The following is a 15,946-nucleotide window of genomic DNA, read 5'->3' as shown; positions in this document are numbered from 1 at the left end:
AACTCTGGTTTCACCTAATCCCGGAAGTGTGCTGCTTGAGGCCCCACCTCAGGTGGCCTAATGGTCAGCCTCCTCTGGCTGTGGGTATGAATCCAGATACCAGTGATATTCAGACCAGTACCTGGATATAGGGGTATGTGTACTAAAGGGTGTTAAGCCCTAACGCATTCTTAGCACATGTGAAAATGCTTACTGCAATGCACATTAAGGCATTTTGCAGTAAGTAACTCTTTGTGTGTACTATGCATGCAATACTTTTTTTTTTGTATTTATTTTCTGGAGGCAGCATGTTGGGGTGGCGAATGGGCATGGTCGTGCTATCCAGCTAGCGCGTTCCAAATACCATGTGCTAACTGGTTAGCACATCCATAATGCAGCAGCATAAACAGATGGTGGTAAATACTTCCCCATCAATTTTTTTCAGGTTATGCATGACCTGAAAAAGAAATATTGGAAATTGCCGTATTTTCTGGGTGCACTAAAAACGGGCTTAGTGGAAGTCCCATGTTAGCTCACGTTAAGCCCATTTATTAGCACATATTCCATAGTTAGGGCAGTCTTTTTGCTGTCCTAACTTATCTGGATAGTTACTTGGGGCCCTGTTTACTAGGCCGAGCTAGAGGCGCGTTAGCATTTTTAGCTCGCACTAAGCATGAGCTTGCGCTAACCGTGTAGATGCCCACAATATTCCCATGGGCATCTACACAGTTAGCATAAGCTAAAAACATTAGTGCACCTTAGTAAACAGGGATCTTTTTTTTTATTATTATTTGTACCCCGTGCTTTCCCACTCATGGCAGGCTCAATGTGGCTTAGGTACTTGTTTGTACTTGGGGCAATGGAGGGTTAAGTGACTTGCCCAGAGTCACAAGGAGCTGCCTGTACCTACAGTGGGAATCAAACCCAGTTCCCCAGGACCAAAGTCCACCACTCTAACCACTAGGTCACTCCTCCACTCCTTTCTTTGTTAGCAGACTGAGTATCACCGCTAACCGAGCTACTCTCAGCTTTGCCTTATCTCTTTCCCTGTTAGAGTGGTCAGTTGAGGTTTTCAGCAGTACTTCTACCCCAATAAATGCTGCTGAATATCATTTCATTTTATGCTTTTAATAGAATATATCTATTTCATAAAATGGCAATTATATGAGTATTGAAAAAGTCTTCTCCCTTGGGATCACTTTTCAACTATGTACGGAATATTTCTAATTTCATTTCAGCTAAGTATGATGTTTTTATAATTTGGGACATAGAATAATGATACATAGAAATGTAGAACATGACAGCAGAGAAAGACCATTTGGCCTGTCTCATTTACTCATTCACACCAGCTGCTAAGCTCGACTATTCATTACTTCCAAGACATAGAAGAAAGCCCCACTCTCCTTGCTGTTGGTTATACATTCTTTTTCTGTGTATTAAGTGCTACCCACCTCTCTCTAGCTTGGGCCAGAAAAGTGTGACATCTAGATATTTATTTATTGCATTTTTATCCCACAGTTTCCCACCCTTTGGTAGGTTCAATGTGGCTTACCTATTACAATAGAGATGGTTACAGAATTTTGGTTAGTTGATGAGTATCACTTAATACAAATGATCAGTAGTGGCGTAGAATGCATTTAACTATCGTGTGGGAGGAATAATATTATTAGTGGTTTGCATTGTTATTTTCTGTTTTTTTAGGCTTTTTTACGATATTTTTGTGATTGAAAGGTTATGAAGAGGCAGAGGGGATGAACTTCCTGAAAAGGTGTATTTTTAGGTTTTTCCGTAAGTTTAGGTAGTTGTTCAAGAGTTTCAGGTTTTTTGGTAGAGCGTTCCAGAGTTGGGTACCTATGAAGGAGAAGCTGGAGGCATATGCCGATTTGTATTTGTATTTTATAATATTGTATAAATTAAATGTATGTGAGCAGCATAGGCGTAGACTGGGGGGGGCGAGGGGGGGCAATGCCCCCCCAAACGACGATGACGTGGACTGGCGCTAGAATGAAAAAAAAAAAAAAACCAAGCAGGCACGCGCTCGTCTCCGTCCGCTTCGCTGCTTCCCTGCCCTCTCTGTCTGCGTCCCGCCCGAAAGGAAATGACATCAGAGGAAGGCGGGACGCAGACAGAGAGGGCAGGGAAGCAGCGAAGCAGACGGAGACGAGCGTGTCTATCTACCCCCTCTCTTCCTACCCTCCGGCGCAGGCAGCACCAATCTTCTCTAAGCCTTTCTTGTTCCTGGCAGCGGTAGCGACGTACACGCTGCCTTCAGCTCTGCCCCGAAGCCTTCTCTTCAAGTTCCTGTTCCCACATAGGTGGGAACAGGAACTTGAAGAGAAGGCTTCCGGGGCAGACCGAAGGCAGCGTGTACGTCGCTACCGCTGCCAGGAACACAGAAAGGCTGAAGAAGACTGCTGCCTGCACCGGAGGGAGGGAGGAAGAGAGGGGGTAAACGGAGTCACGATCCTGGACCTCACGGGGGGCAGCAGAGGGAAGATGAATGGGACTGGGAGGGTGGAGAGCAGAGGGAAGGAGTAAGAGATGGATGGGACTGGGAGGGGTGGGTGGGGAGCAGAGGGAAGGACCAGGAATTGGATTGGACTGGACTGGGAAAGGAGGTCAGAGGGAAGGAGCAGGAGATGGATGGGACTGGGAGGGGTGGGAAGGAGCAAGAGATGGATGGGACTGGGAGGGGGGGGGAGCGGAGGGAAGGAGCAGGAGATGGATGGGACGGGGAGGGTGGGAAGCAGAGGGAAGGAGCAGGAGATGGATGGGACTGGGAGGGGTGGTGAGCAGAGGGAAGGAGCAGGAGATGGATGGGACTGGGAGGGTGGGAAGCAGAGGGAAGGAGCAGCAGATGGATGGGACTGGGAGGGTGGGAAGCAGTGGGAAGGAGCAGGAGATGGATGGGACTGGGAGGGGTGGGTGGGGAGCAGAGGGAAGGACCAGGAATTGGATTGGACTGGACTGGGAAAGGAGGTCAGAGGGAAGGAGCAAGAGATGGATGGGACTGGGAGGGGTGGGTGGGGAGCAGAGGGAAGGACCAGGAATTGGATTGGACTGGACTGGACTGGGAAAGGAGGTCAGAGGGAAGGAGCAGGAGATGGATGGGACTGGGAGGGGTGGGAAGCAGAGGGAAGGAGCAAGAGATGGATGGGACTGGGAGGGTGGGAAGCAGAGGGAAGGAGCAGGAGATGGATGGGACGGGGAGGGTGGGAAGGAGCAGGAGATGGATGGGACTGGGAGGGGTGGGTGGGGAGCAGAGGGAAGGACCAGGAATTGGATTGGACTGGACTGGGAAAGGAGGTCAGAGGGAAGGAGCAGGAGATGGATGGGACTGGGAGGGGTGGGAAGCAGAGGGAAGGAGCAAGAGATGGATGGGACTGGGAGGGGTGGGTGGGTGGGTGGGGAGCAGAGGGAAGGAGTAAGAGATGGATGGGACTGGGAGGGGTGGGGGGGGAGCAGAGGGAAGGACCAGGAATTGGATGGGACTGGGAGGGGTGGGAAGCAGAGGGAAGGAGCAAGAGATGAATGGGACTGGGAGGGGTGGGTGGGGAGCAGAGGGAAGGACCAGGAATTGGATTGGACTGGACTGGGAAAGGAGGTCAGAGGGAAGGAGCAGGAGATGGATGGGACTGGGAGGGGTGGGAAGCAGAGGGAAGGAGCAAGAGATGGATGGGACTGGGAGGGGTGGGGGGGGGGGAGGGGAGCAGAGGGAAGGAGCAGGAGATGGATGGGACTGGGAGGGGTGGGAAGCAGAGGGAAGGAGCAAGAGATGGATGGGACTGGGAGGGGTGGGTGGGTGGGTGGGGAGCAGAGGGAAGGAGTAAGAGATGGATGGGACTGCGAGGGGTGGGGAGCAGAGGGATGGACCAGGAGATGGATGGGATTTGGAGAGGTCAGGCACAGCAGAGGGAAGGAGCAAGAGATGGATGGGACGGAGGGATGGTGAGCAGAGGGAAGGAACAGAAGATGGATGGGACTGCGAGGGGTGGGGAGCAGAGGGATGGACCAGGAGATGGATGGGATTTGGAGAGGTCAGGCACAGCAGAGGGAAGGAGCAAGAGATGGATGGGACGGAGGGATGGTGAGCAGAGGGAAGGAACAGAAGATGGATGGGACTGGGAGGGGTGGGGAGCAGCCGGAAGGAGCAAGAGATGGTTGGGACTGGGAGGGGTGGGGAGCAGAGGGAAGGAGCAAGAGATGGATGGGACTGGGAGGGTGGGGAGCAGAGGGAAGCCTAATGGAAAGAAGACACTGCATAAAACAGAAGACACTGGGATCAAAGTGAATAGAAAAACTAAATGATCAGACAAGGGGGCGAGGGGGGGCAATGCCCCCCCAAACGACGATGACGTGGACCGGCGCTAGAATGAAAAAAAAAAAAAACCAAGCAGGCACGCGCTCGTCTCCGTCCGCTTCGCTGCTTCCCTGCCCTCTCTGTCTGCGTCCCGCCCGAAAGGAAATGACATCAGAGGAAGGCGGGACGCAGACAGAGAGGGCAGGGAAGCAGCGAAGCAGACGGAGACGAGCGTGTCTATCTACCCCCTCTCTTCCTACCCTCCGGCGCAGGCAGCACCAATCTTCTCTAAGCCTTTCTTGTTCCTGGCAGCGGTAGCGACGTACACGCTGCCTTCAGCTCTGCCCCGAAGCCTTCTCTTCAAGTTCCTGTTCCCGCATAGGTGGGAACAGGAACTTGAAGAGAAGGCTTCCGGGGCAGACCGAAGGCAGCGTGTACGTCACTACCGCTGCCAGGAACACAGAAAGGCTGAAGAAGACTGCTGCCTGCACCGGAGGGAGGGAGGAAGAGAGGGGGTAACGGAGTCACGATCCTGGACCTCACGGGGGGCAGCAGAGGGAAGATGAATGGGACTGGGAGGGTGGAGAGCAGAGGGAAGGAGTAAGAGATGGATGGGACTGGGAGGGGTGGGTGGGGAGCAGAGGGAAGGACCAGGAATTGGATTGGACTGGACTGGGAAAGGAGGTCAGAGGGAAGGAGCAGGAGATGGATGGGACTGGGAGGGGTGGGAAGGAGCAAGAGATGGATGGGACTGGGAGGGGTGGTGAGCAGAGGGAAGGAGCAGGAGATGGATGGGACTGGGAGGGTGGGAAGCAGAGGGAAGGAGCAGGAGATGGATGGGACTGGGAGGGGTGGTGAGCAGAGGGAAGGAGCAGGAGATGGATGGGACTGGGAGGGTGGGAAGCAGAGGGAAGGAGCAGCAGATGGATGGGACTGGGAGGGTGGGAAGCAGTGGGAAGGAGCAGGAGATGGATGGGACTGGGAGGGGTGGGTGGGGAGCAGAGGGAAGGACCAGGAATTGGATTGGACTGGACTGGGAAAGGAGGTCAGAGGGAAGGAGCAAGAGATGGATGGGACTGGGAGGGGTGGGTGGGGAGCAGAGGGAAGGACCAGGAATTGGATTGGACTGGACTGGACTGGGAAAGGAGGTCAGAGGGAAGGAGCAGGAGATGGATGGGACTGGGAGGGGTGGGAAGCAGAGGGAAGGAGCAAGAGATGGATGGGACTGGGAGGGTGGGAAGCAGAGGGAAGGAGCAGGAGATGGATGGGACTGGGAGGGTGGGAAGGAGCAGGAGATGGATGGGACTGGGAGGGGTGGGTGGGGAGCAGAGGGAAGGACCAGGAATTGGATTGGACTGGACTGGGAAAGGAGGTCAGAGGGAAGGAGCAGGAGATGGATGGGACTGGGAGGGGTGGGAAGCAGAGGGAAGGAGCAAGAGATGGATGGGACTGGGAGGGGTGGGTGGGTGGGTGGGGAGCAGAGGGAAGGAGTAAGAGATGGATGGGACTGGGAGGGGTGGGTGGGGAGCAGAGGGAAGGACCAGGAATTGGATGGGACTGGGAGGGGTGGGAAGCAGAGGGAAGGAGCAAGAGATGAATGGGACTGGGAGGGGTGGGTGGGGAGCAGAGGGAAGGACCAGGAATTGGATTGGACTGGACTGGGAAAGGAGGTCAGAGGGAAGGAGCAGGAGATGGATGGGACTGGGAGGGGTGGGAAGCAGAGGGAAGGAGCAAGAGATGGATGGGACTGGGAGGGGTGGGTGGGTGGGTGGGGAGCAGAGGGAAGGAGCAGGAGATGGATGGGACTGGGAGGGGTGGGAAGCAGAGGGAAGGAGCAAGAGATGGATGGGACTGGGAGGGGTGGGGGGGTGGGTGGGGAGCAGAGGGAAGGAGTAAGAGATGGATGGGACTGCGAGGGGTGGGGAGCAGAGGGATGGACCAGGAGATGGATGGGATTTGGAGAGGTCAGGCACAGCAGAGGGAAGGAGCAAGAGATGGATGGGACGGAGGGATGGTGAGCAGAGGGAAGGAACAGAAGATGGATGGGACTGCGAGGGGTGGGGAGCAGAGGGATGGACCAGGAGATGGATGGGATTTGGAGAGGTCAGGCACAGCAGAGGGAAGGAGCAAGAGATGGATGGGACGGAGGGATGGTGAGCAGAGGGAAGGAACAGAAGATGGATGGGACTGGGAGGGGTGGGGAGCAGCCGGAAGGAGCAAGAGATGGTTGGGACTGGGAGGGGTGGGGAGCAGAGGGAAGGAGCAAGAGATGGATGGGACTGGGAGGGTGGGGAGCAGAGGGAAGCCTAATGGAAAGAAGACACTGCATAAAACAGAAGACACTGGGATCAAAGTGAATAGAAAAACTAAATGATCAGACAACAAAGGTAAATAAAAGTTTATTTTATTCATAATTTATTAATTGAAATGTGTCAGCTTTTTGAAATGTGCATCTGTGATATTTTGCCTGTAAATTTCATTTCCTTCCTCCATATTAGCATATTCATTTGCATATGTATATATGCAAATGATATGCTAATATGCTCCGCCCATTCTTTGCCCCCCCCCAAATGAAACAGTCAAACTACGCCTATGGTGAGCAGATAGTGATTTCTTTGCAAAACTTGGCCCTCTGAAACTCACCTTCCCTTAATGCAGTTAAAGTTTTGTCATTGTGAAGAAAAAAAAAAAAAAAACACTTCTTTTTGATTGAATTTAGAGGACATTTTCCCAGGGGAGAATATTTAGATTGGGGAAAGAAAGTAATAGGGATGGGCAGTCAGAAAATGTTTTGTGTTATTTCCAATGTCATTTAGGGGAATGTTTGTTTGGTTCTTTTTTTTTTTTGGGGGGCGGGGGGGTCCTTCCCTTGTGTCTTCACTGGAGATTAAACAAAATGAAAATTTTCTGGCTCCCCTCCCCCCCCCCACAATCTAAGCTCCTCCTACCCCCATCCAACCCCAGCCTATTTCTTTGGTGGTTTACCAGGGTCCATTGGAGCAGGAGCAATGCTGATTCACTTCTCCCCATGGCCACAGCCGCAGTGTCTGCAACATTTCTCCATAGTCTTGTAGTTAAATAATTTGTCTTCATTTAGCCACCCATCTCTTTGTCCTCATGACTTTGTACTACCCATCTTGTCCCATCTATATATCTCAGCTGCACTTGCCTCCTCGGCTGCCTGTTAACATGTTTCATTGTATTGTACAAACAGTGTTAGCATTGGGTCTCTGTTATTTGTTCTAATGCGTGCATATTAAGGTAATTCATTTGCATTCTGCTGACACTGTGAGTATCATATCTATGTTATAGGAATGTTGATAGCATTCTTAATCTGCTGACATTTATAATGTTACTGTTATATTATTGTGCTATTAAAGCATTATGGATTAGGTATATCACCTTTCTGTGGTACAACCAACGCAGTTTACATATGTCATTTTTGTGACCCTAGTGGGCTTACAATCTAAGGGGCCTTTTTATTAAGGCGCATAGGCACCTACGCGCGTACGACACATGTCATATTGGAACTACCGCCCAGCTACCGCGTGCCATGGGTGGTAATTCCATTTTTGACACACATCCAAAACATGAAATAGAAATATTATACTGTGTGGCGCTTACCCAGCGGTAATCGGCAGAGTACGCAGGCTGACAATTACTGCCCGGTTAACGTGTGAGACCTTACTGCTAAGTCAATGGGTGGCGGTAAAGTCTCATGCCAAAAATGGATACGCGCTGGTTTTAATTTTGCCGCACGTCCATTTTTGGCCACAATAAAAAAAGGCCGTTTTTGCAGGCGTGCTGAAAAATGGACCTGTGCGCGTTCAAAAGATGCGCCTACACCAGCACAGGCCATTTTTCAGCACGCCTTAATAAAAGGGCCCTTAAGTTGTGTTGTTTGGTTTTTTTTTGTACCTGGGGCAATGAGAGGTTAAGTGATCTGCCCAGGGTCACTGCAGTGGGAATTAAACCCAGTTCCCCAGGGTATCAGCCCACTGCACTAACGATTAGGTTACTACTCCACTAATACTGATACTGTGTTATGTTAGTCCTATTAACTAGGATTCAATTTACCATTTCCAAATTGACCTCATTGGCGGTATTTATATTTGGTCATGTTATTAAATTGTGAGTTTTGTACCTGCTGTACACCACCACGGGTAAATCTCTTTATAAAGGTGGTTAATAAATCCCCGCAAAATAAACAAACAAACAAACAAATAAATAAATAAATAGCATAAATAAATAGTGGAGGAGTGTCCTAGTGGTTAAAGTGGTGGACTTGGGGAACTGGGTTCAATTCCCACTGCAGGCACAGGCAGCTCCTTGTGACTCTGGGCAAGTCACTTAACCCTCCATCGCCCCAGGTACAAATAAGTACCTGTATATAATATATAAGCCGCATTGAGCCTGCCATGAGTGGGAAAGTGCGGGGTACAAATGTAAGAAAAAAAATATATACATACACATTGTTTGAAAAAATTGTGCATGTAACCAAAACTCCATGTGCAAGTATCTAGACATCTCCATGGGTAAGAAATTTTATATCACTGAAGTTATTATTGCCCGTCCTACACTGGATACAAAAATTTGTGTTTCTGATTGCAACTCGCCTTGTGCTAGGATTTGAAAAAGGAGAGAAATTAAATCTAAAATCCAAATATATTGATCCCTTTGAGATATTTAAGGCCCTTGTTTAATACCTTACTTGGAACTGTTCATTCAGAGCTCCTTCCTCTCTGGGAGCCCCTGATGAGCTGCAGTTGATATTGGAAGGGTTGTAAAGATGTCTGAGTTAAATAAAACAGAGCATCAGCTGGCCAGTGCTAAGATCATTTTTTTCAGCTTGTGACAGCGCAGTTGCTTGAAAAACTAAACACCGCATGTTCTAATTATAGTTGTGATTTCATCTTATAAGTTATGAACTGCTTTGAGTGAGTCTTGCAATCCATTAGACGAATATATAAAGCAATTGTCATGTAGATTACTTGCCAAAAAAAACCTGTTGCATGAGCTCAGTCATGAATTTATTTTTGTTGAAGAAACCTCTTAACTCTTGAAAATGAAAATGTGTCACTATTCCAAGTGGTTGAACTGGACAAGAGAGGCACCTACCCAGTTAAATCGCTTGTGCAGGGTTATCCACTGATGTTCAGTGGCATTTAACCAGTTAGTGCTACAGTAACCGCTACAGTTGCAGCTGACTATTTTGTGGGTGGTCTGGGGTCAGAGTTGGCACTTACGAGGTTAAGTAAACCTTCACCACCCAAGCTGCAAAGGTCTCAAATACAAATCAACCTATGCATCCAGTTTCTCCTATATAAGCACGCAACTTTGGAACGCACTACCAATCGCCGCAAAAACAACGTCTGACCTACCAAACTTCTGGAAATCACTAAAGACTATCTTGTTCAAAAAGGCATACCCTAACGACCCGACTTAAACACCTACATCCTGCAACATAACGATACTAATACTCGAACTGGACTTAACATAACGCTTCCTCCTTTCTATTCCCTTATGTGTCTGTCACACATGCACTCTATTATACCATAATATCACTCTGTATTTGTCATACCGGAAGGGCGATCGCCTCACGGTACTATGTAAGCCACATTGAGCCTGCAAATAGGTGGGGAAATGTGGGATACAAATGAAACAAATAAAATAAATAAGTGTCGATATTCAGCACCTAACTACTTAAGGAGGTCTTTCATTAAGCCATGGTAGCGTTTTTAGCTCACTGAAGAAATCAGCTGGCAGTAAATGCCGAGATGCTCATAGGAATATACCGTTGGAATGAGTATGCACCAAATCTAAATTTACCACCAAGGGTTGCACTAGCCTGGCAGTAGTCTCCGCCCTACCCGCAGCTTAGTAAATACACATTTGTAGGGGTGGGAAGTACTGCCAGGCCTGTCTCGGTAGCCCGGTGGTATTTAGTGAGCGGTAAGCCCGCGTTGGGCTTACCGCCACTTAGTAAAAGGAGCCCTATATGAATTGTAACTTAGCCTATGAGTTTACTTAGAAAAGTTTGCCTAATTGAATGGACAGGAGCATCTCTTTGTTAGTTAAACCCTGCTGAGCTAGCTGGCTGCTGATATTTAGTGACACTTAACTGGGTAGTGGTACGGAATATTTCTGCTAACCTGCCATTCCCTAACTGGTTAGGTTAGGGGCGGTCCAGGGCAGGGCTTGGTTGGAGCCAGCACTTAGCAGGTTAGTGCAAATATTCAGTCTGCTAATCAGCTAAGCAACCATATACTCTCGACAGTTTTATCATGTTACCCCTTTATTCATAAAGGGCCCTTTTACAAAGGCGTGTATGGGACTATGCGCGTGCAGTGTGCGTCAAACCTGCATTATTGCCTGGCTAGCATGTGCACTTGGCAGTAATTTCAAGTTTGTTGCACACCAAAAACATGTGGTAGAAAATAATTTTCTACTGTGGGGGCATTCCCGGCGGTAATCGGCAGTTGGCGCACTCTGGATGGTTACTTCGTGGATAACGCATGAGCCCTTACCGCTAAGTCAATGGGTGGCATTAAGAGTTCAGGCCATAAATAGATGCATGCTGGTTTTCATTTTGCCGCAAGTCCATTCCTGGCCCAACCCCCTCCCCATTTCCCAGACACGCTGGAGAAATGGTCCAACGTGCGTCCAGTACACTCGGCCACACTACCGCAGGCCACTTTTTAGTGTGCCTTTGTAAAAGGGCCCCAAAGTTTCACTGATTACCTATTCTTTACAGAATAAAATTTTTAATTCTTTATATAGCACACAGATCATTACACGAACAACAGCCTCACTATTTGAGACATTTGACAGTTCCGTGTACTTCCATTAGACATCTTAGATTCTTGCAACATCATAGAGCCCCTGATTCTATAAAGGTCACCAAAAATTGCATGCGCAAATTTAGATGTGGCCCAATTGAGATACACAATTCAATAGAATAGCGAGCCAATTAGTGCCAATAGCTTGCATTTTAACAAGCTATTATTGGCACTAATTAGATTTATTTGGGGATTATATGCATAAAGTTAGGTGTGGGATCTGTGCCTAAAATTTACGCATGGAAATGGAGGGTCATGGGCATTGTGAGGCAAACTGAGGGAGTGGTTCTGAGCTATGTGCGTAATTATAGAATAATGGTGCTACACGTATAAATTTAGGCATGGACATTTGCACCACTTTTTCATTAGTGCAAATGGCAGCACCTAAATTTACGCACAACCTGTCCGCTTAAGCGTTTATTTTATAAACTGCACCGATCTTTAGGTGCGGCTTATAGAATATTGCTTCAGCGGGAGGGTTTTTGGTGCCATACATAAAATCTAGCCCAGAATGTCTTTTACCACACCATTCTAGGGCTCACTGGGAATCCACGAGGGAAACTTTCAGTTCCCTTCTCCACCACTGCCAACTCCAGGCTCCGCTCATTCTGCCTTGCCTCACCCTATGCCTGGAACAATCTTCCTCAACCCCTACGCCAAGCTCCCTCCCTACCCATCTTCAAATCTCTGCTTAAAGCTCACCTCTTCAATGCTGCTTTCGGCACCTAACCTTCCGTGAAATATAGCATGCCCTATTAGTCGGACTCTACACTTGTCTTTGACTGGACACTTGTCTCTAGATTGTACACCTGTCTTTTAGATTGTAAGCTCCTTGAGCAGGGACTGTCCTTCTATGTTTGAATGGTACAGCGCTGCGTAACCCTGGTAGCGCTTTAGAAATGTTAAATAGTAGTAGTAGTAGTAGTAGTAGTAGTAGAAAGAGAATTTTTTTGGCTTGCACATTCACTTTGGAATGGCTTACTCAAGGAAAGTAGATCTGAATTATAAGAAATTCAAGACCCAGCTAAAAGCTTATTATTTAAACAAGCCTTTGATGTAACATAGTAGTATACACTATAGATGGGATATAGATTGTTCATAACCGGAATTGGCGAACACCTTTACGGTACTATGTAAGCCACATTGAGCCTGCAAATAACAAATAAATAAATAAATAAATAAATAAATAAATAAATAAATAAATAAATAAAATATGGTGACTTACTGGGGACCTTCTTTGAAATAGTATTATAAACATGTTTGTATGTTATCAAAATAGGATTGGGTTCTTTAGTGTGATTGTAATAGGTCTGTCCTTTTTATTTTTGTAGTTCCTTTTTTAATACTTTTTTTTAATGTTTGATTTTATATTGAGAACCACTTTGATCTAAAAAAGATAAGTGGTATATTAAGCTTTTAAATAAAGATAAACACTAATTTCATGGTAGAGCCATGTACCAAGCTGGCTGTATCATGAGGTACTCTACATCGGCCCCCTTAGGTTAATGTTGTGCTTAATTATACTGTAACTGAAATTGCATTAATTTTTCTGCAGTGTGATCTCCTATGAATGCTGCCCCGGATATGAAAGAGTGCCAGGAGAAAAAGGATGCCCAGCTGGTAATCTCGATATATTCATAACTTTTGCATTCAAAATTAACTAAATAGTAAATGGGATTTGGACATCCATGCAATACAACCATCTAAATGCCAGTTTTTAGATGTCAAAGTTTCAAGGTTGCTTTTATTTGATTTTCACTTAAGGCTGAATCATCAAAGTGGGTTACAATAAAAATAATCAATAGGAACTCCATTCCGTTACAGTAATAGGAGAATGTACAGAGGAAAAGGGGGGGGGGTAGAGAGAGAGAGGGGGAAGAGAAAGTTACCGTGTTCCATAGACCCCAGGATTGAAAATCTTCCAAATCCAAAAACCAAGTCATAGACTGAAGGCCTAGCGAAGCAAATAGGTTTTCAGCGTAGCTTTAAACTTAGGGAGCATATCCTCCATGTGGAATGATAGCAAAGAGCATTCCACAAAGAAGGCCCTGTTACACTGAACATCAATTTCTAGAATGTACTCCAGGGCACCTCCCGGACTGAAGGCACATTCAACAAGTGATATTGACTAGAGCATTATGCCCTAGAAAGAATATACGGTGTCAAATGAGAGAGCAAAAAGGTAGGGGAACCCAAATGTAAAATATCAACAACAAAATTTTAAACATAAGCTAATATTCCACTGTTCGGCACATAGCAATGGGGTCACATGGTCAAACTTAGTAGCATTGGAAAGCAGCTTAACTGTAATATTTTGAATCAACTGTAACAAGTTGATCTCCCTCTGGCCAGTGCCCCTCAAGAGTGTATTGCAATAGTAATAACAAAAGCATGAAGAATGATGTGAAGCACATCCTGATTGGGCAGATGTTTAATTGGTGTCCAAAACAAGAATAGATCTTCTAAAATAACCATCATAGTTTCCCATCTCCCTCTTTCCTTTCACCTTCAGGCTACTTGAATGTGCCTTTTAACCCATTAGTGCCAAGTGTTCCCATATGGGAACAAATCAGTTTGTTCCCATATGGCTTATTTTGGGAACATTGGGCACTAATGGGTTAAACTGCACCACAAGCTCTATTGACAGAGCCTGTAGAGAGGCCCTTAATAGATATGCACAGGGCAATATTTGATTGGTTGGTTTGGACTTTATTTTTCTGATTTTCAGGAGAGCTAACTGGCTATCTCACACTGAATATTAGTGGCTAGACAGCTAAGCACTATTTAACTGGCCAGGATCTGTTCCTGTGACCATTTCCGGTGACTGACACTGAATATCTCGGTTTATTTTTGGCCAGTTTAAAGATAACTAGCTAAGTCTGTATTCAGACGTAGCCAGTTCTCTTTAAACCGGTCAAATATATACCAGAATTTTACGAAACCGGTTTAAAAATCAGCAGATAGCCGGTTATATTGGCCAATATAATTGGTTACCCCCACTGAATATCGGCGGATAGCTGGTTAAGCACTATTTAACCAGTCGGCAGCCGTTCTGACCAGTTAAATAGCACTGAATGTCGTGGGGAAAGAACTTTAGTTTCATCTATTCTGCTGAGTCTTTATCTTTATACTATATTACTGCATTCCTTTTAACTACGATAATTCTGTCTTTTATAGCACTACCTCTCGTAAACATTTACGAAACCCTGGGGATGGTTGGTGCAACCACTACTCAAATGTATTCTGATCGAGCAATCCTGAGACCAGAAATTGAAGGGCATGGAAGTTATACCATTTTTGCACCTAGTAATGAGGCCTGGGCTGCCTTGCCTAAAGTAAGATCAATTGCACTGTTTGCAAGACTTATTTAATATTAGGATTTATTTACTGCCTTTTTGAAGAAATAGTCAAAAAGTATTTTGAGCTTTGGTTTATTTATTTTAACCTACTGACTGCGTAGATTTGTTATATTAGCAACATTTAGGGCCCCTTTTACTTAAGTCAGCATGGGCATAGGAAAACTGGACACCAGCAGGAAGGTGAGCAAGGGGCTGAGGGAAGAATTTGGGCTACAGTGATTAGGAGTAGAAGGGAAAAGGGATATCACCTATGTTGCGGAACCATCAACATTCAATCCTCCCCATCCAGCCAATTTGGAAGCAAAGTAAGGCCATACAGCCTGTTCCTAGACTCCCACCAAACAGCTGTGCCAAGAATACCCATCCCTCAATCCCTAACTACTCATTAGGTTTACCACATTCAAACTAATCCTCCGGGGGTGGGCAAATGCTACTGGGCCTCAGTGGCACTTGCTGCTGAAAACCCTGTCATCAAAAGGTAACTCAAACCCACTCACCTGCCCCTTCTGTTCTGTTTGCCCAAACCTTTCCTCCAATCCCATTTCCCTTTTCCATCCTGCCTCTCTCCCATTCTGTTGAGAATATGCTCGGCTCAGCCTAGCAATGTGCCTCCACTAACTTACTCTCATGGGGGGTAGGAGGCCATAACATATATCTAACACAGTTTAAAATTTAAAGTATGATGCATTCATGTTCAATTGCTTGCCATCTCCTATGAGATTGTGGGTTGCTGGCACTTTCTGCATTGTGTTTCCTAAGTTTTTACACAACGGTTCATTTTTACAGTGCAAGTGATTTATTGCTGATTTGTAAGGACCCCCGATGAAGGCTGGATTGACGAAATATGGCCTGTGTTGGGTCAGTTTGTCAGCATATTTCTGCATTTTTGGACAATAAACTTTTGTCTTGCTCCAGTTGACATTGGTGTGTGTGTCATCTTCCACCTTTGTGTTGTTGCAATTACTTGCATTTACTGGACTGTTCTGAAAGGGGTGGTATAGGGGTGATCATGAGTCTGATGAGCAAAATCTCAGCAAACAGTGCATATTCTGAATGATAATGGGGGGTGTGTGTGGGAGAAACAAGTCTGAAAGTTCATTTAGGGCATGTGGAGGGGCATAATCGAACGGGGCGCCCAAGGTTTCCTGGGGCTGTCCTCGCAGGACGGCTCCGTGAAGGGGCGGGTAAACCCGTATTATTGAAACAAGATGGGCGTCCATCTTTCCTTTCGATAATATGGTCGGGGATGCCCAATTTAGGTTGACCTTAGAGATGGTCATCCCCAGCAGAGATGGTCGTCCCCAGGACTTGGTCATTTCTGATTTTCGGCGATAATGGAAAGCGAGGACACCCATCTCAGAAGCAACGAAATCCAAGCCATTTGGTCATGGGAGGAGCTAGCATTCATAGTGCACTGGTCCCACTAAGTGAACGGAAAAAGCCCTTCCCTTACCAATCCCTTAGCGATT

At 46.8% G+C, this 15,946-nt stretch overlaps 1 protein-coding gene across 1 annotated transcript in view; it reads left to right on the top strand.

The window, feature by feature from the left end:
- The window catches only part of TGFBI (transforming growth factor beta induced), a 75,416-nt gene that overhangs the window by 28,047 nt on the left and 31,423 nt on the right, over positions 1-15,946 (top strand). Inside the window, exons 3-4 of the mRNA XM_030212169.1 lie at positions 12,674-12,738; positions 14,296-14,453. Of these exons, the coding sequence (XP_030068029.1) occupies positions 12,674-12,738; positions 14,296-14,453 (223 nt within the window). The remainder of the gene's footprint in view (positions 1-12,673; positions 12,739-14,295; positions 14,454-15,946) is intronic.

Source organism: Microcaecilia unicolor, chromosome 8 (genome assembly GCF_901765095.1).
Source record: "Microcaecilia unicolor chromosome 8, aMicUni1.1, whole genome shotgun sequence".
Taxonomy (NCBI): Eukaryota; Metazoa; Chordata; class Amphibia; order Gymnophiona; family Siphonopidae; genus Microcaecilia; species Microcaecilia unicolor.
This window is presented reverse-complemented; position numbering and strand designations above follow the sequence as displayed.